A 22,375-nucleotide genomic window follows, 5' to 3' on the forward strand; every position below is an offset into this window, starting at 1 on the left:
ATGTAAATGAATCCAAGTTTCTGGTGCTCCCTTTATAAAAATTACCACCCTGCCAGGTCCCTTCATTAGAACCCTCATTTACGAGGTTAGGGGCGCTCTGACCCTCCAGGACAGAGCTAAAGCCCTGCGCTGCAAAGCCGCTGAGCATCTTTTATCACTTTCTGCAAGGTCTCATGTTTTTCCAACCTTCATTCTTTAAAAGCACGGGAGTTCGCTCAAGCTATAAATGTAAACAAGTACACTTATTTTAAACACTCCTGGAAAAGCAGCATCATAAAAAATTTAGAATCACTGTCACTCTCATTCCTCAAGAGATTAAAATTCTATTACACATAAAAACCTCAATTATTTTACTAAAGACAGACATAAGGGAAAACTTTCCCTTTAACGGACACCTTAGAAAGCTTTATCTTTCAACTGACATACATTGCGAATATAAGAAATTCCAAGTTCAAATAATATTCCAAGATCTGGAGAAGAAGAATTGGACCTGATGAAACAGTCACCATCAAGCAAGCAGGGCAAGATGCCAGTAACCTGAAATGATACCAAAAACGAAAATTACTAATAAACATGAAAAATGGTTGGAGGATAAACAATGAGGTCCTACTGTATAGCACAGGGAACTATATTCAATATCCTGTCATAAACCATAATGGAAAAGGATATGAAAAAGAATGTATATATACGTGTAACTGAATCACTTTGCTGTACAGCAGATGTTAATACAACATTGTAAATCAACTACACTTCAATAAAATAAATTTTTTAAAAATGGAGGGAAGGTTCAGCTCTATTCATCTATAAATAGTTTATGCTGCTGCATCATAATAAAGGTCTTTTAAAGGAAACAAAAAGCAGATGGATTGGACTCATCTATACCAATGATTTGAAATTTTAAAATGTAATTTTTGTGTTGAAGAAAACTACCTTTACGTTCACTTACTCTATGCTTAGAGCAGAGGCTAATGTGAAACAAGCACTGTACCAAGGTCTTCAGAGGTATCACAAAAATAGTTTGATATATGATAAGATTTTTTTGGCGGGGGGCTGTGCCACGCGGCATGCGGGATCCTAGTTCCCCCACCAGGGATCGAACCCATGCCCCTTGCAGTGGAGGTGCAGAGTCCTAACCACTGGACCACCAGGAAATTCCCTGATAAGATATTTATATTTATATTAACCGCTGTCCTTTGGAAACAGAACTAAAATTGTAGACTGCACACATACTTGCTCAACTTTCCTCAGGCATGCCTTGGAAATTTTCCTTTCCTTCCCTTCTGCCCTTGCCATTCGCCCTCCCTGGACAACTACATCCCTCTTCCTTGCCTATAAAATCCTACCCATCCTTCAAAGTTTAGTTTCTCGTCTATAAAACCTTCCCTGAGCCTAAGGACTAGAATTAATTTCACCCTCCTCTGTGCTTCCACAGCACTTGGATCCCCAAGTGCTGCCTGTGTGACATGACATTCTGCCCATGTGACGGTTATCAACAGCACCCACTCCTTAGAGCGACTCTAAGGATTAAATGAGAAAATGCACGTAACGGCCCACTTCAGTGCCTGGCACGTGGTCAGAGCTCCATAAATAGAGGATATTGGTGTTATATGTGTTTATGTGTCTTCTCTACTAACGTGTAAGCTCCCACAGTACCTAGGAAGAATGCCTCACACCTAAGGACGCTTAATTTCATTCAACAAAGCAACATATACGTATTATTTATCCCTCCAAACAGTTCATCTTTATATCCAGGAGAACCTTGGAAAATTCTACCCTAACCACTTCACATGCACAGAGACGCACTACCAGAACTGTGAAGTTCTGTGTCAAAATGGAAGCAGTAGGGGGACTTCCCTGGCGGTCCAGTGGTTAAGACTCTGCCCTTCCCCTGCAGAGGGCACGGGTTCGATCCCTGGTCGGGGAACTAAGATCCCGCACTCCGCGCGGGGTGGCCAAAACATAAAAAAAATAAAATAAAAGGAAATTTTTTTTAAAAAGAGTAGAACAATTATACTGTTACAATTTTTAAAAAATGTAAGCAGTAGGATGCTTAGGAGATCAAACTGGACTTGTAGGAGTCGTGTGGTAGACAAGTGTGGACACACACAGCCCACAGGCGAGGTGGCCGGGCCTCCTCCACATGCTGTGTCCTCTCAGTGAACCTCTATCTTGCTGTAAGATCTTCTGATGCAATAGGGGAAGGTTAATGAAGGGTTCTCAGGGGCAGTGACATAAGGGAGTTAGCTGTGGGAGGGAAGTAATGAAACTCTGAAGGTAGAAAAAAAGTAAAGTAAATAGAACTATAGAAAATTAACATTATTAAAAGAACATAAAGATATCTTTGTCTCCACTGGCATCTATGTGGCACTGACTCGGTGGTTTCAAGCCACTTAACCTCATTCCAGCCTTTGTTTGTCCCAGCCTTGACAGTCCCTGGGTGTAATGACCAGTTCCCTAGGCGTCACCCTTGATTTTATCTGAAGAAAGCACAACTCTCATGAGCACAGTTGGAGATTGCATTTTTGAAAAACATTTCCTAAGTTTTCTCTTTCTGTTTTCATTTTTCATCAGAGGGAATTTTCTAGAATTAAACCCTGTGATCCATTGAATGAGATGATTCATAGGCATTATAACTTTGGTGAGTCAGAAACATGAGTAATTGTTATCAAAGTCCTCAAAGAACATTAATCTAAAGATTCGAATCTGGCCCCATATATTCTGTGTTAAATACAAATACATTATTTCAGGAATACACTTTGACAATCTTGCCTTAGAAATTAATCATATAATACTTATCAGGTAAAAAAAGTTCATGTTTCATTCCATTCTGCTTACTTCCATTCACAAGTAAGCAGATTACTTACCTGGGGAGAAAAGGTCCATGTTTTGGGTTTCTTAGGTTGCCATGTGGCCCTGACTGTATGAATGTTGCTCAGAGCCTGAAATGAGATTTTCCCATTTGAAATCATATTGTAGAAAGCTCTTTGAAACGTTACCACTTCCAAGTCTCAAACAGTTAACAGTTGGGCAGAGGGAGAGAGGGATATTTTATTTCTTACTTTGTGTAATTCTGTAATTCTTTTTTCTTTTTACATCAAGTATTATACATACATAACATTTAAAATGATTAACAAAAAAACAAGTGTTACAGCACTTATAACACAATGAAAGAACTGATAAATGAATTCAGACTCAGATCTTTGCACTAGTGATCAATTGTATTAAGTGAAATACTTAATATATGAGATAGATTAACCAGAAAATTCAGAGAAATTTTAGGTATGAACGACCTTTTAAGAAATATGACCCACAAGAGCATTTTATGTGCAATCCATTACCCTGCCATCAAGACAGACACTGCTACCAGCTCAGATACACGGTTACAGTTTTCTTCAAGATCCCTAGGCCCATAAAGTATATTTTTCCTGGAATTTAATCTCTTATAAAATGCTATTGCAAGAAGTTAGTCCTATAATATACACAAATCAATAGAATACAAAAGGAGCAAAAACTGTAAAAAAAAAAAAGAAAAAAAAGAGTTCAAATTCTATAAAGTTATGGCCAAAACTGACATTTTCCAGAAGCATAGATAATATACAATTTTTATTTTAGATAAAAATATTTTAGTATAGCATTTCTAAAACTAAGCTTTAAAAATAATCAGAAATCATCCTGAACGTGTCCTATGAGGTCAAATTCAATTCACTGCCCTCTGTGTCGCTATTGGTAGGCAACTAGGAGGATCTTATGGGCAGCTAAGTTGTTTTCCACAGAGAAAGTCTCCATTCATTTCCTTCCACAACTAATATAAATGAATTTATTTAAACCCTTTCTAAAATGATATATATTCTCAGACTGGGCTCTTGGAGTACAAACTCCTTTTGATTACTATCTGGTGTCTAATCTAAGACTGCATTTTATTTATTCTAAGGTCCTTCTTGGTTTTTCAAGAAGTGTTCCCCACTTCTAATATCTAAGAATTCCTTTGCAATCATTGAAATTGAGATCTCATACGATCTCTGCTTTTATCTTCTCAACTTGGAGAATGCTGATTTTGATTGAGGAATAACTTCTTCTGCTTGATAATTTTACATCTTCCTTGAGTTACTGACTCTGAGAGCTAAAAAGGACTTAGTCCAAACATCTCATTATACATTTGAGAAAACTGCCTCGAGAGAGGGTGAATGACTGGCTCAGAGCATAAGGATGGAATAATCAAGGATTCAAAATTTTAGAGATTTTTCCACTTCGCAAACTGCATCAAGAATGCATAAGGGGGACTTCCCAGGTGGTCCAGCAGTTAAGACTCCGCGCTCCCAATGCAGTGGGCCCGGGTTCGGTCCCTTGTCAGGGAACTAGATCCCGCATGCCACAACTAAATATTCCGCATGCTGCAACTAAAACATCCCGCGTGCCGCAACTAAAAGATCCCGCGTGCCGCAACGAAGATCCCGTGTGCCGCAACTAAGACCCGGCGCAGCCAAATAAATAAATAAATATTTTAAAAACAAACAAACAAAAGAATGCATAAGGGCTTCTGCTCAAGATGAATTTATGCCTCAACACAGCTGCTCTGCTCCAAACATAAAGCAGTGACACTTAAAAAGACAGAGGAGGACTCAAAAGTGAGATGAATATTTCAATGGCCCATAAACAGAAGAGAAAAACAAAGAATAGGGTGAGACTAAAACTGGGGGTCTCCTGGGCTCTGAGTCTAGAGCGGGATGTGGTGACAAGGAGCCGGATTTGTATGTTACAGAGGCTAATGGTACTCAACACGTGATAGAGGAACAGAGACAGCCTTATTGCTTGAAGCCGGTAGGGTGGAAGAAAGGTGGTGGCCAACCTGCCTCCTCACAGGAAGTAAAGAGCCTAAGCAGGCAGGAGGACAAAGATGGAGCCATGACGCCAGGATCAGAGCCAAGTAAACAAGTGAACCTTTTAATGAATCGGTGATGTCCCTGACATCACCTTAGATCAAGAACGCTGAACTCCACTGTAAGGTCTGGTTCTGGACTGGAGTTTGGAGGTGGGGGTAGTATTGCTGGTAGCAACCGCAACACCATTAGATTGGTGGGGGCTTGGCTGCGGGGGGGGGAAGGGTAAACTATCTTCTGCATAAAATGTGCTTCTAAGGACACACGAAGAAATCAAATACTAACAATACAAGAAACAACCCTGAGCATAGATATTAACAAAGTATGTCACTATACGTAATTACATATTTATTGTTTTTAAAAAAACGATTTGTTTGCATTAAAAAAAAACCCAAAAAACTTCTAGGCAACGATGACAAGATGGGGCAGGAGGTAGCTAAAGCATGTTAGTATCTTTGGTGTGTTAGGAGAAAGAAATACAGAGTGATTATAGATTTATGAGAATAATCTACAGCTAAGTAGTTAGGCTAAACATTTACATATTGCAAACTGAGAGGCTTCAATAGAACTATGTGACAAGGCCATGGGTAGCTGTTATGTTTTTTTCTGCATGTTTCTATGTATTTGAAATAGTTACTAATTTAACAAATATTGCTAATTCCAGTAAAAGTCAGATTGTGGTATAAAATACATGTAAAAGGAAAAGAATAAACAAATTGGAAGATTGTAACTTTCTAAGATAAGAGTCTAAATGTGAGATTTACACTTGTTTTCTATTTCTTTTATTATTGGCAAAACCAATACAATTAGTTGATGTATTATTTCTTACTGAGTTCTTAAGGGTTTTCAATCAATTTTTAAGGATGAAACATACAATGGTGGTTAATTATGAAATGTGTCAAACGCACCAGACAAGTTAAAAGAAACTTATAGTGAACACCCATAAGCTTATCACCTAGATTCTGCCATCAATATTTTACTATACTTGCTTTATCACATGTATCTTCTGTCCATCCATCAATTCACCTAATTTTTTGATACACTGCAAACTTGCAGACATAAGTAAACTTTTCTCTAAATACATTAGCATGCATATCATTAGCTAGAGTTCATCATTTGTTCACAGTTCTTTTTTTGATGGAAAATTTAACACAATGAAATTCAGAAACCTGATTTTTTATCATCTTGTAATGTCCAGAATGGAGACAGGAAAGTGGGCTGACTAGAGGTCATAGGTCCTGAGGAATGACACAGTGAGTGCTGTCTCTGGAGGCCTAGAGAGGAGCCTGAACTTCCACTAGGGTCCAAAAGTAAGGAGGCATACCTACCCCCAGGGGTGTGGGCAGAGGCCAAGTGGGGAATCTGGACTTCCATTCTCACCTGGCAGTAATGGTGTCAGAGGCCTGCTAAAATAGAAGTTAAACTTACTAAGATCCAGAGACTCCCAACACTCAAAATGTCCAGGATACAATAAAAAAAAGAAAAAAATCATTCATTATATAAAGTATCAGGAAAATCTCAACTTGAATGAGATTGGTATCAAAAGATACCAATATGAGATGACACAGATATTGGAATTATTTGACAAGCATTTTAAAGAAGCCATCTAAAAATGTTTCAATAAACAACTATGGAGATGCTTAAAAGAAATTTAAAACATAGAAAGAAATACAAAGCCTCAAGAAAGAAATAAGGAAATCTCAACAAAAAAATGAAAGATAAAGGAGACCCTAATGGAAATTCTAGAACTGAAAAATACAATAACCAAGATTAAAAACAGACACACACACATACCTACACAAGTCACTGAATAGACTCAACCACAGAATAGAAGAGAAAAGAATCAGTGAACTTGAAGATAGGAAAACAGAAACTATGCAGTCTGAACAACTGAGATAGAAGAGATGGGAAAAAATGATCAGAGCCTCAGGAACCTGTGGGATTATAACAAAAGATCTAACTAACATTCATGTCATCGGAGTCCCAGAGGAGAGGGGAGTTTGGAGCTGGAAAAGTATTTGAGAAAATAATGGCTGAAAAATCCCCACATTTGGCAAAAGACATAAACCTACAGTTTAAAAAGCTGAGAAAATCCTAAACAGGTTAAACCCAAGAAATCCATGACAAAGTACATAAACTTCTAAAAACTAAACACAATTATCTTGAAAGCAATGAGAGAAAAACACCACCTAGATTCACTCATAGGAAAAACCCAATTCTCATCAGACAGAGGCCAGAAGGAAATGGAACAATATTTTTTGAGTGCTTAAAGAAAAGAATTGCCAAGCTAGAATTGTATAGCTAGTGAAAATATCCTTCAGGAATAAAGGGGAAACAGGCATTCTCAGATAAAGAAAAACTAAGAGAATTTGTAGCCTGCAGACCTACCCTTAAAGAATGGTTAAAGGAAGTTCTCTAAATAGAAAAAAACATGATAAAAGAAGAAATCTCTGAATATCAGGAAGGAAGGAAGAACAATGGAAAGAGTAAAAACAAGGGTAAATATGAGAGGTTTCTCTTAAGTTTTCTAAATTATGCTTGACGGTTGAAGGAAAATTATAACACTGTGTGATGTGGTTCTCAATGTATGTAGAGGAGATATTTAAGACAATTAGAAAGCAGGGAGGGTAAAGAGGTTTAAAGGGAGGTAAGGTTTCTACATGTCACTTCAACTGGAATGTTGACACTAGCCAACTACGGGAAGTTATGTAGGTATAAAGTCACACCAAAAGCTATACAAAGAGATCCACTCAACAACACGGCAGACAATTCAGAATGGAGTTCTAAAAAATGTTCCAGTAACACATAGGAAGACAGAAAAAAATAAAACAGAGGAATGAAAAAAGAGGGAACAAAGAGAAAAAATAAAACAGCAGACTCAAGAGTTAAAGATGCCCCTCCAGGACCTGCCTGCTTTGGGATGCTTTTCAGAGCCCTGAGGGAGTTGCTTTGCAGATATTACCCAGAATTTACAGTTCTCATCACTGGGCAAGTTATTCGGAGAGGAGCTTACTCAGTCATTATTGGAAGTAGTGTCTCATTAACTAGTTTTAGTAATAATGTTTTTTATTTGTAACTTGGCTTAGGCTTATTAAAGAAGTATTCTTAAGTAAATAGCATGAGTGTGTAACTACTAAATATGTTCTCTAACTCCTCGATTTGGAAAATTTGGCATAAATTTGTTTCATAAACTAACTTCTATTATTTTTATATAAAATAACTTCTACTATTTTGATATATTATTCAAAATAAAATTCTAATCTTTGTTTTATGTTGTCACGTATGAGAATAGCGAGAGGTACAGCAAAAAGTGTGGAACCAGATCTGGGAAAAAAGAAGGCAATTCATCTTTTCTTGGTCACGGGCGACACCTACTGGCTCGTTTTTAGCAGTGATCTTGCGCAGAGCATGCAGAAGGAAGGAAAGACCCTTACAGTAACACAAGTTCATTCATTTACCCCCAGTTCAGATGAAAGAAAGGTACCTTCCTCATGCTGCGAGTTAGAAGTACACTCAGCAGAAGGAAAGATATCTATCAGTGTTCTCTACCTCACTGCACGTCACCACCATCCACCCCGATGTGGAAGTCAAAGACCTCGTGTCATGCTTGGCGTCCCACTCTCCCTCACCTGCCACATCCAACCCACCACCAACCAAACTGTTTTGGGTTTTGCCTCCTAAATATCCCTCCGGCCACAGCTCTCATCTCCACTTCCCTAATCTAAGTTACCATCGTCATCTCTCATCTGGTCAACTTATGATGTTCCATGTATTGGTCCAAGTGCTTTACTTTCATTAACTCATTTAGTCCTCACATCGACCCTAAGGGATGCACATGAGACAGAGAGCAAGGTCGAGTCATTTGGTCAGCGTCCCACATCCAGCTGGCGGAGCCAGGGTTAATTCCAGGAAAAATGGCTCCAGATTTCGTTTTCTTGAGGCGACACTTGCTGCCCTTTGACCACCACACTGTGACATAGCCCCCAAGTGGTCTACTCAGATCCCTCTGACCCCCGCCCCACCTTCAATCCATCTCCAGAGAGGAGCCAGAAATCATCCCCAAACATACGTCTAAGTCATGTCCTACCTCCAATGACTTTCCCCGCTTTTAGGGTAAAGACAAAATTCCCTACATCATGGCTTACAACGTCTTACGCTGTATCTCCTCCTTCATCCCGCCCTACACTTCCTCTTGCTCCCCCCACTCAGCCCCCTGGCTCCCCTTCCCAAGTGCTTTCCTGCCAAGGCCCTGGCCCGTGCTGCTCCTTCAGCCAGGTACACACTCCCCTTGTCCCCTTTTCTCTTCACCTCCTTACGGCCTGTTCACCCCTCAGATCTCAAGGCAAGCATCAGCCCCTCAGGAGGTGGACTATGGAATTGAGAATTCTTTTCTGGTGCTACAAATCTCCCTCTAAGCAATGCTTTCGCTAACATCCCACAAATACTATGCTGCATTTTCATATTTTTGCTCAGTTCAAAATATTTCCTAATTTCTCTTGAAATTTTCTTTTAACCCATTGATTCTTGAGAAATCTGTTGTTTAATTTCCAAGTATTTAAGGATTTTTCCAGTTATCTTTCTGTTTCTGATTTCTAATTCAATCACATGTGATCAAAGACCGTACATTGTATGATTTCAATTCTTCTAAATCTGCTCAGGACCATCTATTTTGCTGAATGTTCCATATGCACTAAAAAGAATGCGTACTTTCCTCTTTGGGGGTGAACTGTTGTACAAATGTTAATTAGATCCAGTTTGTTCATGGTGTTATTCTGTTCTCTTATATTCTTACTAATTTTCTGTCTACTTGTTCTACAGTACTGTAGAGAGAAGTATTAAAGTCTCCAATTATGATTGTGGCTTTGCCCATTTCTCCTTTCAGTTCTATCCCTTTTTACTGCATGTATTTTGAAGCTCTGATGTTAGGTGTATACACATTTAGGATTGTGACATCTTCTTGGTGAATTGTCCATTTTATCATGTAATGTACCACTTTATTCCCAGTAATTTTCCTTCTTCTGAAGTATACTTTGTCTGATATTAATATGTTTTGAATGGTGTATCTTCTTCCACCCTTCTACTTCTAACCTGCCTACATTATTATGTTTAAGGTGGTTTCTTAAGCATAGCCTATGGTTGGCTCTCTCTCATTCTGGTTTTAATTTGCATTTCCTGGATGACTTATTATATGTTGTGTATCTTTTTATAGGCCCATTGGTTTGTCATATTTTCTTTCTTTTTTTTTTTTTAAACATTTGTACTATACTTTTTAAAATAATTAATTAATTAATTTTTGGCTGCACTGGGTCTTTGTTGCTGTGTGCGGGCTTTCTCTAGTTACGCCGAGTGGGAGCTACTCTTCGTTGCGGTGTGCGGGCTTCTCATTGCGGTGGCTTCTCTTGTTGCAGAGCACGGGCTCTAGGCATGCGGGCTTCAGTAGTTGTGGCGTGCAGGCTCAGTAGTTGTGGCACACGGGCTTAGTTGCTCCGAGGCATGTGGGATCTTCCTGGACCAGGGCTCGAACCCGTGTCCCCTGCATTGGCAGGCAGATTCTTAAACACTGCGCCACCAGGGGAGTCCCCATATTTTCTTTCTTTAAGTGCCTGTTCAAGTCTTTTGTCAATTAAAAAAACCTGAGTTATCTTTTTATTTCTTGGATATCCTTGAATCGTTCCTGACTGTAGGGGAAAAGTGTGCAATATTTCACATTAAGTATGATGATGCTAGTAGCTTTGCTTTAGTTTTCTCTTGTTGCCCTTTACCAATTTGAAGTTCCCTTCTGTTCTTAGTTTGGTGAGAACTTTTTTAAAATCATAAATGGGTGTTAAAATTTGTCAACTGCTTTTTCCGCATCTATTGAGATGATCAGGTGATCTTTCTTCTTTAGTTCTGTTAATATAGAAAATTACAATAATCTACTTTCAAATGTTAAATATTGGTTACACAGGTGTGTACATTTGAATTCCTGGAATAAATGCCAATTAGTCATGATATATTGTCCTTTTTTATACATGGTTGGATTCAATTTGCTAATATTTTGTTTAGGATTTTAGTTTATATATTCATGAGGAATACTGGTCTTGTAATTTTTCTTTTTTGTAATGTCTCGTCATATTTTGGTATCATGTTTTTCCTGGCCTCATGAAATGAGATGGGAAGCATTTCCTCTTTATCTATTCTTTGGAAGTTTGTGTACTATTGGTATTATTTCTTCCTTAAATGTTTGGAGGAATCCACCAGTGAAACCATCTGGGTCTGGAGTTTTCTTTATTGCAAGGTTTTTAATTACTGTTTCACTTTCTTTAACAGGGGTCATTCAAATTGTTCTATTTCTTCTTGTGTCAGTTTCATTAAGTTATGGTTTTCAAAGAATTTACCTGTTTATTGATGTTATCAAATTTACTGCCATAAAGTTGTTCACAATATCCCCTGCTTATCCCTTTAATGTGTGCAGGATCTGTGCTGAGGTCTCCATTTTCATGTCAGATGGTGATCATGTAACCAAGCAGGACCCTACAAGGCCTTCCCAGAAAAGACCCCACCCCTGTCCTCCGACTGCCTTTTGTCTGTAGAAAAACTTTAGTCAAAGAATAAATTTAATCAGAGAAGTGAAAAAATGCAGAAAGAAAGGAAAACAGTCAAGCAAGACAAAATAATAATACTTTAGCCATTAAACAAAGTCAAGGACCTTTAGTTCTTCCTCAAGGGCTGTAGATAATATTCTGAGTCGTGTCCTGTGAGCTGGTTTGCAGATACTGAAACCCCCTCCAGGTGGGAGAACTTAACTGTGTGCTGCCCACAGGCACGCAGACCCCAGACTGGTTGGAACCAGAAGGTTGATGATGCTGGCTCCCAATTACCTTACCACCAGCCAGTCAGAAGAATGTCCATGAGCCGATCGTGCTCTGCTCCTTGAGCACTATGACACTCTTCGCTACCCGCTCCAGGGTGGAACACACAGTTTTGAGGGCATTAGCCTACTGTGGCCCCCTTTGCCTGGCAAAGCAATAAAAGCTACTCTTTCTACTTCACCCAAAACTCTGTTTCCGTGTTTCTATTTGGCACCGGTGAACAGAGGCAGTTTTGGCAACAATCATTTGTTTTCTTTCTTTCTCTCTTTAAAAATTTCTTGGGGCTTCCCTGGTGGTGCAGTGGTTGAGAATCTGCCTGCCAATGCAGGGGACACTGGTTCGAGCCCTGGTCTGGGAGGATCCCACATGCCGTGGAGCAACTAGGCCTGTGACCCACAACTACTGAGCCTGCGCGTCTGGAGCCTGTGGTCCGCAACGAGAGAGGCCTGCGCACCGCGATGAAGAGTGGCCCCCACTCGCCGCAACTGGAGAAAGCCCTCACACAGAAACGAAGACCCAACACAGCCAAAAATAAATAAATTAATTAATTAATTAAAAAAAAAATTTCTTGATCAGTCTTATTAGGCATCTCTCAATTTTATTAATCTTTTCAAAGAATAAACTTTGCCTTTTCTGATTTTCTCTTGTTTTCTATTTCATTAATTTCTACTCTTTATTATTTCCTCCATTCTACTTCCTTTGGGATTGACTCACTCGTCCTTTTCTAGGCTCTTGAGTTCGAGCTTAGATCACTGATTTAAAAATCTTTCTTCTTGTCTAGTGTATGCAATTAAAGTCATAAAGTTCCATCTATGCACTGTTTCATCTGTATCTCATAAATCAATTAATTAAGAGTTATTCAAATTTTTTGGTACTGGGTAGAAAACATTCTCTTAGGAATCAGGGAGGAACAGAATGGAAAAGGACACAAGGCAACTTTGTCAGGTGATGGTAATGCTCCATATGTTGACTGGGATGTTGGTTACACAGGTGTGTACACCTGTCAAAAATGCAATACTCTAAACTTCAAACCTGAACTGTATACAATACTAGAAGATAGGTATCAGTACCTTTTTGTAAGTGAAAAATCTAAGGCTCAGAGGCGTTAACTGTGATGTATAAATATCACACACTTAGCAACTGAAAGAGCCAGGAGTTAAGTCTGTGTCGTCAGAACACATGTAGTTTGCACTCTACCACACGTTATTTTATACAGATACTTATACACACACGCACGGAGAGAGAGAGAGAGGTTGAGAGGGAGAAAGAGATAGACAGACACTGTGCAGTACGTGGTGAATATGTGGCATTAACGTATGGTGGGAACTGGTTTAACTCCTCAGCAAGCTCACCTTATTGCCGTCAAACAGACAGAAGCGCACGTGTCTGCTCAGAACCTGGATGCTCGCTCCTGGAAGAGGAATCATCTTACAGCTCCAGAGGGTCAGAATCAAGGAAACACGACTTGGTCTTGACCTAATCTGAGAGAAAAATTAGTTATGAGGAAGGTTTACTTTTATGACTTATAAGACAAATTCATTTTCAAAGCATCTTTTGTAAATGCTTAAGAAAATGCATATAGAATAAAAAAAGAACAAAAGAATAAATTTTGCACACAACATACACACACAAGAAAAGTTTCAATAGTCTGTTTAATTTAACCCAAAACTTCAGCTAAAATTTTCATAAATATTTATATTTAAAATATTTGCTTTTGGAACTTCCCTGGTGGTCCAGTGGTAACGAATCCGCCTTACAATGCAGGGGACGTGGGTTTGATCCCGGTCAGGGAACTAAGATCCCACATGCCGCAGGGCAACTAAGCCTGCGTGCCACAACTACTGAGCTTGCGCGCCTCAACAAGAGAGCCCGCAGGCCACAAACTACAGAGCCCACGCGCTCTGGAGCCCGCATGCCACAACTAGAGAAGAGAAAACCCGCACACCACAACAAGAGAGAGGCCCGAGTGCCGCAACGAACCTCTCGCGTGCCGCAACTAAGACCTGACACAGCCAAAAATAAATAAATCTTTTCTAAAATTTTGCATTTTTTTGTTAAATACACAAAAATTGTGATGAAAAGAGTAGTCAGTACAATCAGGGAAAAAGAATGACCTGACCATGGAATCAACTGTATTCTGGGTTCATTCTTACAGCTCCTTCTTACACAAGGCAGGTCCGCGTAGAAGGTCACCACAGCGTAGTGACCCGTGACACCTGGCGTTAATATTATCCAGCTAGCTCCTCCTTGTTTCAATTCCAAGCATTTATCTACATTGTTCCCTGGTTTCTTATATAGAGAACGCACTGACCATTGGATGTAGTTATTCAGTTCTACTTCACAAGATAATTCAGAATGTCAATTAAAAAAACTGGCATTCTAGTGTTTTTTTATTTAAGAACATCTTCAATTCTTAACATTCTGCTTTATGGTCCTGGACCTTTCCATTTAAATAACATCACTGAAAAAAAATCAGACAATGTTTAACAGCTTGTCACCTTTTCAATTTAAGAAATGAGAGCTGACAATTGAGCTCTCTGGGTACAGGTTCACAGAATTAAATGCTATTTATTCAGTACTAGTATACTACACACACCAAATATAACATATTTGTAAACTTGCAATAGGAGATATTTAATGCTAAAAAGATTCCAGGTACTGCTCTGGTTGAGAAGAAAAACAGCACGAAAATTCTGCACCACCCCTCCCCACAACACCTGACCACACTGGGTTCTCTTATTCTTCCCTGAGGCTCTGGGGGAGCAAGGGAGAAAAAGCAGAAGGTAAACAGGAAGGGGAGTGAGGGGCTCAAATGCAGTTTATATCTTCTAAGGAGGAGAAGAGGAGAATTAAATGTCAAGAGCAGCATTTCCTACTTCAAATAAGGGGGAGACCAGTAATCCTTCACTCCAAGCTCCCCACAAAATATCATCAGAAAGTACTGCCAAGTTCCTCATTCCTATTTAATTAAAATAATATTACTACTACCACTAATAATAATGATACTGGCTAACATTTACTAAGTTATCATCATGTGTCAGGCACTGTTCTAAGCCCTTCACACATTCAATGCAATTCTCATAATAAGCCTATGTTGGAAGTATTATTACTATTTTTCCCTTTTTACAGATGAAAAAATTGAGGCAAAAAATGATTAAGATTGATACCTAGTATTATTTCCTTGGTAACAACGGGAGAAGAGAGCAATGGAGAAGAGAAACTAGATAAAGTCAAGGTAACAGACCCAAGTTTTGTCTCAGCTATGAAACTGTCACTAAGTGTTTCAAAATTACAATACAGAGACAATTTTTTTTGGTTTTTTTATAATGCATTAATCAATTTACGTTACCTGTATATTTGCAACCATGACAAAATCTGGAAAATTTATAATTTTACTGACAGTAACCATACTTACAGAGCCCGTTTTAGCATCCCACATTAGATCTCTGAAGGCCAGTTGTGAAGTAGTGAGCGCTGGTTGCAAGAAGTAACTTGCTCGAAATTGATTCCCTGCAAAAATAATTGCTCCTTTATTTTCTTACAAAGAACGAATGAAATTCAAAACCCCAAATTCATGATGTTATGGTACAAACTTAGGAAACAGACGTCAAAAATGCCAAGCTGTTTACTAGAAACTTGCTTCCTAAGACAGACGTACCAACAGAGATAAGAACAACAGCAGGAAACGTAAGGATAGAAGCACATGAGAGCTGATCTTAAAGTGGCTTTAGGAAAGATCTTAAAGACTTTTAGGCCAGTAACATGCCCCATGATGAAGATGATCCATTCAAATATTTTTGTAAAATGCAGAAAATCTGTGAACACTTTTTAGATATTTTAGAAAAAGTATATAATCATTAATTTTACTTCTTAACACAAAAGCATTTTAATACTGTTCTTCCATACTTGTGTCATGAAGAATACTTATTACAAAATCATTTACTCACCCAAGAACTCATTTTTGAGTTCCTACTCTGCCAGGTGCTATGCTGGGAGCTGCAAACATAAACGTGAATCAGAGAAATATGGCCCCTGCCCTCATTAGTTTACACTTCAGTGGGGGAAACAGTTACGAAAAATAAGTAGACAAAAGAAAAAATAATTATAAGCTGACTTAGACTTATAAAGGGTGCTCAAGTGAATGGGAGTAGGAGGGCCTACATGGAAGGTGTCTCTGGGAATGTACCCTGAGACCCAAAGCATGAGAAGCGGGGAATTCCCTGGCGGTCCAGTGGTTAGGACTCCACGAGGGCCCGGGTTTGATCCCTGGTCGGGGAACTAAGATCCCGCAAGCTGCGCAGCACAGCCCAAAATAATAATAATAATAAATAGATAAATAAATAAGTAAAAAGAGATTTATAATAATTAAAAAAAACAAAAAAACAAAGCATGAGAAGGAGCTGGGTGTTCAGGGAGGGCTGAGAAGAGCTTCCCGAGAGAGAAGCCCCAAAGCAGCCCCTCCGCAGACGACTGAGCAGCTCAGGGTATACAGGCGAGCCTCCCCACATTATTCCTCTTTAAAATGAGCTTATGAACAAATGTTGCCAAGTACAGGGCAATCCAAGAATGAATAAGGAAACGGAAACAGCGAATAGGGAAAACTCTTTGGAAAAGTCTCACTGTGAGGAAAAGCAGAGAAAGGGAGGCTTCATCCAGAATGGGACAGGGTTGGGGGGAGCTGGTCTGTAAAGGTGGGAGGTTTTAGGTTTGCTAGGACTACTGATGAGGGAATCAGCCAGTGGGGCAGGGGAGAGCAGGCTGAAGATACAGGAAAGGGTTGATCAAAGAGTCGTGTTTTTGAAATAAAGGAAGAGGGCTTGGCCTCTGATAGGATCAGGGCTCCTTCCTCCTTCAAAGGCAAGATGAAGGAAAAGATGAGTGTCTGAGAGATGTGAGATGTTACATCTTTTTCAATGACTTGCTTTGGCTGTGCCAGAAAAATTAGATGTAAACGTGACCGCTTAACTAAAAGTCTGTGGTGGCTGATGGACACCTGTTACCTTCCTCCAGAAGCTGGAAGAGGGTGGAAGGCCTGAACCCGGCAGGAATAGCTCCCATTGTGGTCAATACGTCGACGGTGTTTATCTGCTGAAGAGAGTAAAACAAAAATTTGCTTGGTTTCATTCATGTTTCCTCACCTCTAGGATACTCTCTCTTTATCACTATAGCAACTACAACCCCCGAAAGAAAAATACAAACATACAGACTTCAGCGGAAGAATACAGCAATTTAACCCCCAATTCCCGAGAAGACGCCATTGCTGAATCCTGGCCTTTCCTGAGGACCTAAGCCCCGTGCAGTGCCCAGGGGGCTGAGCTCCGTGCTCCAGATCTGCTGCTTCCTGCACAGCCCCCATCAAAATGGCCTGTCCTGCTCCACAAAGTACTGCTGTGTCACAGATGAGTTGATATCGTAAACTGATATGCACTGAAGAATTAATGGCTTTTTTGTACACTAAATGTACATACACACACTCACACACACACACGCATGCGCACACGTGCATGTCCATGTAAGTGATAAGTAGGGTAAAAAAGACAAAAAGAATGTATTTACTAAATGGTTAGTGATGATTACTTATGGAAGGAGTGGATTTTCATTTTGTTATGCAACTTTCTAAATGATAGGATTATTGATAGTTTCTTACTTTTTTTTTGGTTGCGCCCCGTGGCATGTCTTAGTTCCCCGACCAGGGATCAAACCCACGCCCCCTACACTGGAAGTGCGGAGTCTCAACCACTAGACCACCAGGGAAGTCCCAAGTTTCTTACTTTTTTGAGCTTTTTGGAATTTTTTAATATTAACAAAATTTAACAACTGTCTTTACCCAAATGATAGAAAACTCAAGCAGAATCAATGAGAGACATTTCCAAGCCCTCATAGGCATAGGCTTACTAAACCAGAAATATGTTTTAATGCTCTGTGCATTCCATGCTCTGTATCCTGCTTAAGATCCAATGCTTTCATTTAAAGTTTCCATCCTGTTTTGAATCTGAACTCTTATCAGAGCTATTAGGTAACAAAACGAGACATCATTAATAAGACAGGAGATACCAACCTCTGAGATGGCTTTTCGGACAGCACTCCAATGAGAATCGGTTCTAGGGAGAAAGGGTAGCTAGGTGAGTGCACAGAAAGGTTATGCCTATTCACTCAATTAGGGAATTTCATTAATCAAAGAACAAAGTATATAATTGTAACTTCTGAAAACCTAAAAGAGTCTACCTGAAACTAAGCATAATATCATGTGCTAAAAATAATCACCAAGTTAAAGTTGTAATGATCTTAAGCAAACAGTAATATGAAAAGCCCTGCTCCCAAACTATAAGCTGTTTCCATTTCAAGAAATTCTTGAATTACTTATAATAGCAAAAATAAACAAATAAAACGTTTCCTAAACCTACTTTGATGTCCCCTCACACCTTTTTACCTTTGTTTAACTTCTGCTCCTTCTGCCGTTTCATCCCCTACCTCTACATCTTCTTCACTGCCTTCTTCACTAGACTCCTCACCTTCTTCTTTATTATAGGGCTGAAAAATTATTGAAATATGAAGTACTTTTTACCTAATGCAAAAATCAACCAATAAACGTACTTTCAGAAAGGCTCAAGTGTAGATAGGGATTTAGTATATGATGGGCATATAAAAAATCAGTGGAAAAATTTCAATACATGGTTGATAATGTCACTATATGAAAAAATTACAATGACAGAGGTAGAGAACAAGTTTAATAAAAATAAATGCCAGATGGGAATTATTCAAATGAAAAAAAAAAGAAGAAAAGACAAAAAAGCAAAAAGAACTATACAAGTGTTAGAAGGAAATAATCTTTTTTTTTTCCTTTTTTTTGGCCACACCACATGGCACGTGGATCTTAGTTCCCAAACCAGGGATCAAACCTGCGCGCCCTGAAGTGGAAGTGCGGAGTCTTAACCACTGGACCTCCAGGGAAGTCCCCGAAGAAAATAATCTTGAGATTCGAAAGCCCTTTCCAGTCATGATATCAAAACCATGGAACATTGATTTAACTACATAAAAAATAAAACATGGCTGAAAGTCAACAAAGAAGATATCTGCCACAAATCTCTAAGGGCTGATAACCTTATTATCAAGATATTACAAAAACTCTTATAAATCAATACAATTTTCAAAAATCCCTTAGAAAAATGAACTGAAAAGGCAATTTACAAAGAAGAAATAGAAATGGTCATAAAGCAAATGAAATCATGCTCAACCTCACTAGCAGTACAATAAATGCAAATAAAAAACAATAATGAGCCTTTTGTTTTTTTTGGTCTATCACACTGGCAAAAAGATTGATGACAACCATCACTGGCAAATGTGTAGACAAACAAGCACTCTCGGCTGCTGGAGATGGGAGTCCAAATAGGCGTAACTTTCCTAAAAGGAAAAATGGCAAATTCAATCAAAATACAAAGGTGGAAACCCTTTGCACCAGCAATGAGCATTTAGGAATTTATTTAAGGGGAACAACCAGACAGTTTACAAGGTATATGTGCAGACTGATCACAACACAGGGTCTTCTTTTCTAACAGAATCCCTGATTATAGCAACGAATCAGCTAAAAGACTACATTTTCCAAGCCCTCCTTGCAGCTAGGTGTTGTCAAGAAACTAAATTCTGGCCAAGGAGATATAACTGGAAGTTTTTTGTGTAACTTCCAAGAAACCTTTAAAAGACTGCAACTCATGCCTTTTGACTTCTTTTTCCCCTTTCCTCTTTCACTGCTTGGAATTGTTAATAACGAAAGATCTAGCAGCCAACCTAAGCTAAAGAGATAACTACCCTAGGAAGAGCTGCTCGCACCTACCCACAGGGTAAAATATTAAATAGGGCCTTACCATTCCTTGATTGCCCATCTCCACACTTCCTCCACACACAAGAGAAATATGCTTCTACCTTATTTAGGCCACTATTTTGGAGCTCTTCTGTAACTCACAGCAGAAGCTAATCTTACCTTCTTTGCAATGTCATTTATAGTTATTATAGGTTGGAAACAACCTAAATGTCCATCTAAATGAGACTGGAATACTATGCTACCATTGAAACAGATGACCCAGAGCTGAGCTGGGCTACAGGGCAGGCACTCACCACCTGTGCCTACTGACACTTGAAATGTGACCAGTCTAAACTGAGATGTGCTATTTAAGTATAAAATACACACTAGAATTTGAAGATTTAGCATTAAAAAAAGAGAAAGGATTTTAAAATATTGATTATATGTTGAAATGAGATAATATATTTGATATATTGGATAAAATAAATTATTAAAAATAATGTCACCAGGCTTCCCTGGTGGTGCAGCGGTTAAGAATCTGCCTGCCAATGCAGGGGACACGGGTTCGAGCCCTGGTCCGGGAAGATCCCACATGCCGCGGAGCAACTAAGCCCGTGCGCCACAACTACTGAGGCTGCGCTCTAGAGCCCGCAAACCACAACTACTGAGCCCGTGTGCCACAACTACTGAAGCCTGCACACCTAGAGCCCATGTTCCGCAACAAGAGAAGCCACCGCAATGAGAAGCCTGCGCACCGCAATGAAGAGTAGCCCCCGCTCAACGCAACTAGAGAAAGCCCATGCACAGCAATGAAGACCCAACGCAGCCAAAAATAAACAAATTAATTAAAAAAAAATTAATAATGTCACCTGTTTCCCTTTACTTTTTAAAAATGTGTGTGGTATAATAAAAATACACATTTGGTCTTTACACCAAGTTCTTGGCACAGAGTTCCTAAAACTCTTAGAATTTCCTGAGTGTCAGGAGTGTCTTTTGTTATTCATAACAAGCCCCTTTCAAACATACTTGAGTTTATGCTCATGAGGTCATGGCTTGGGGAGGGGTGGGTGCTGGTGGCCAGAGGAACCAGTGATTAGAAGGTGGCAACTTTTAGTTCCCCCCACCCCCTCACCTTCAGGGAGGGAAAAGGAGCTAGAGACTGAATTTAATCACTGACGGCCAATGATTCCATCAATCGTGTCTATGTAATGCAACCTCCAAAAACCCCCTAAAGGACAGAGTTTAGGGAGCTTCTGGGTTGGCCCTCACTTGACGTGCTGGCAGGGTGGCTCCAGGAGCCCGTGGAAGAACCAGGTCCCACTCCCTCCCTCTCCCAGTACCTTGCCCTGTGCACCTCTTCCATTTGGCTATTCCGGAACTATATCCTTTATAATGAACTGGGAAGCAAAAGTGAGGTGTTTATTGAGATCTGTGGGTCCCTCTAGCAAATTACTGAACCTGAGGAAAGGTGTGGGAACTTCCAAATTCAGAGCCGGTCACTCAGAAGTACAGCTAGCCCCTGGGACTTGTGACTGGCATCTGAAGTGGCGCAGTCTTGCGGGACTGAGCCTTTACCTTGTGGAGGTCTGTGCTAACTCCAGGAGCTAGTGTCAGAATTGAACTGAATTGATGGATATCTGGTTGGTTTCAAAGAATCAGTGTGGAAAAACAACATGTGTTTGGTGTCAGAAAAAAAACACACAGTTGGTGTGGTGTGAAGAAAAAACAAGACAGTTCAGTGTAGTTACTAGAAAATTTTAAATCACATTTGCGGTTTACATTATATTTCTATTGGACAGCACTGATCTATATATGTTGGCACAGAAAACGACCATGCTATATTATGAAATGTGAAAGAAACAGGCCATAAACATGCATATATTGTATGTCCACATCTTAGTAAAGGATCATATATTTGTGGAAGTTAACACAAAGTTAACTGTGGTTTTGTTTCACAACAAATAATAAATGCCTATTAATTTTTATGATCAACATTAATCCACAGAATTAATCTTCATTGTGGGATAATATTCTAGGGCTCAGCTACATAAGAGCACTTCACAGGTCCCCAGAACTATTATACACAGTATTTTTCCCATGCTCTGTCTCTCTAAAATTGAGGCAAATTCTATATCTTAAGTCATTCACTAGTCAATTGATCAAAGACTGCATCTTAGTGTTTTATTATAAATGAAAAAATGTCCTGAAGAAGAAAAAGGAAAGAATAAACAAAAAAGACTAACCTCCAAGTAGGTTCTGGGAATAAGACCTTTGTTTCCTTTGGCGTTCTTAGCCATCCACCAACCATCAGGGTTTTTTTCAATGATAAGGAGAATTTCCCCTTTCTTAAAGAAAATAAAAGTAAAAATTTTTTAATTAAAATTTACCCCTAAATTCAGAATTATCAACATGAAAACTATTTTCAAAAACAGAAGAGCATCTACTCTTTTTACCATTTTACTACCAGGTAACTTTGATAACAGAATTTCGCCTGACTACCGCTTGTAAATCTTAATTATCACTTATTTTATTTAAACAGACTGAGTCTTTAAAAAGTTAATATCAGGAATATCTAATCCAGGAGAACAGGTAGAGTTTTCTTACTATGTTAGGTATGAAAATTTATCCTTCGGTTAGCTTTCAGTCTGTTTCTACTACCTTAAATGTAAGGTCTCCGACTTGCTGAGCCGTAAAATCTCCAACAGCAATGTATTCTCCACTTGTGGCCTCTTCATCTTCTTCTTCTTCTTCTTCTTCTTCTTCATCTTCTTCAGCAGAATTGTCATCGTCCTCTCCTTCAGTAAGCGCCCCAGTTCTGCAAAAAATAATTCTTTGACAAGGGTCGCCTG

General features: G+C 39.2%; 1 protein-coding gene across 7 annotated transcripts in view; it reads right to left on the reverse strand.

The window, feature by feature from the left end:
- Positions 1-22,375, reverse strand: part of NPHP1 (nephrocystin 1) — a 60,241-nt gene that overhangs the window by 18,885 nt on the left and 18,981 nt on the right. For 5 of the 7 annotated variants that reach the window (XR_009506401.1, XM_059942416.1, XM_059942419.1 and 2 more), the window contains 9 exons: positions 22,185-22,341; positions 21,770-21,871; positions 18,159-18,259; positions 17,787-17,829; positions 16,729-16,816; positions 15,144-15,238; positions 13,081-13,209; positions 2,865-2,939; positions 427-537 (listed from right to left, as the gene is read on the reverse strand). Coding sequence is in view for 6 of the 7 variants with exons in the window: in XM_059942416.1 (XP_059798399.1) it covers positions 427-537; positions 2,865-2,939; positions 13,081-13,209; positions 15,144-15,238; positions 16,729-16,816; positions 17,787-17,829; positions 18,159-18,259; positions 21,770-21,871; positions 22,185-22,341 (901 nt within the window). In the remaining variant the exon portion in view is untranslated. The remainder of the gene's footprint in view (positions 1-426; positions 538-2,864; positions 2,940-13,080; positions 13,210-15,143; positions 15,239-16,728; positions 16,817-17,786; positions 17,830-18,158; positions 18,260-21,769; positions 21,872-22,184; positions 22,342-22,375) is intronic. The other 2 variants (XM_059942417.1, XM_059942420.1) reach the window with 2 other exon arrangements.

The sequence above is a fragment of the Balaenoptera ricei genome, chromosome 13 (genome assembly GCF_028023285.1).
Source record: "Balaenoptera ricei isolate mBalRic1 chromosome 13, mBalRic1.hap2, whole genome shotgun sequence".
Classification (NCBI taxonomy): Eukaryota; Metazoa; Chordata; class Mammalia; order Artiodactyla; family Balaenopteridae; genus Balaenoptera; species Balaenoptera ricei.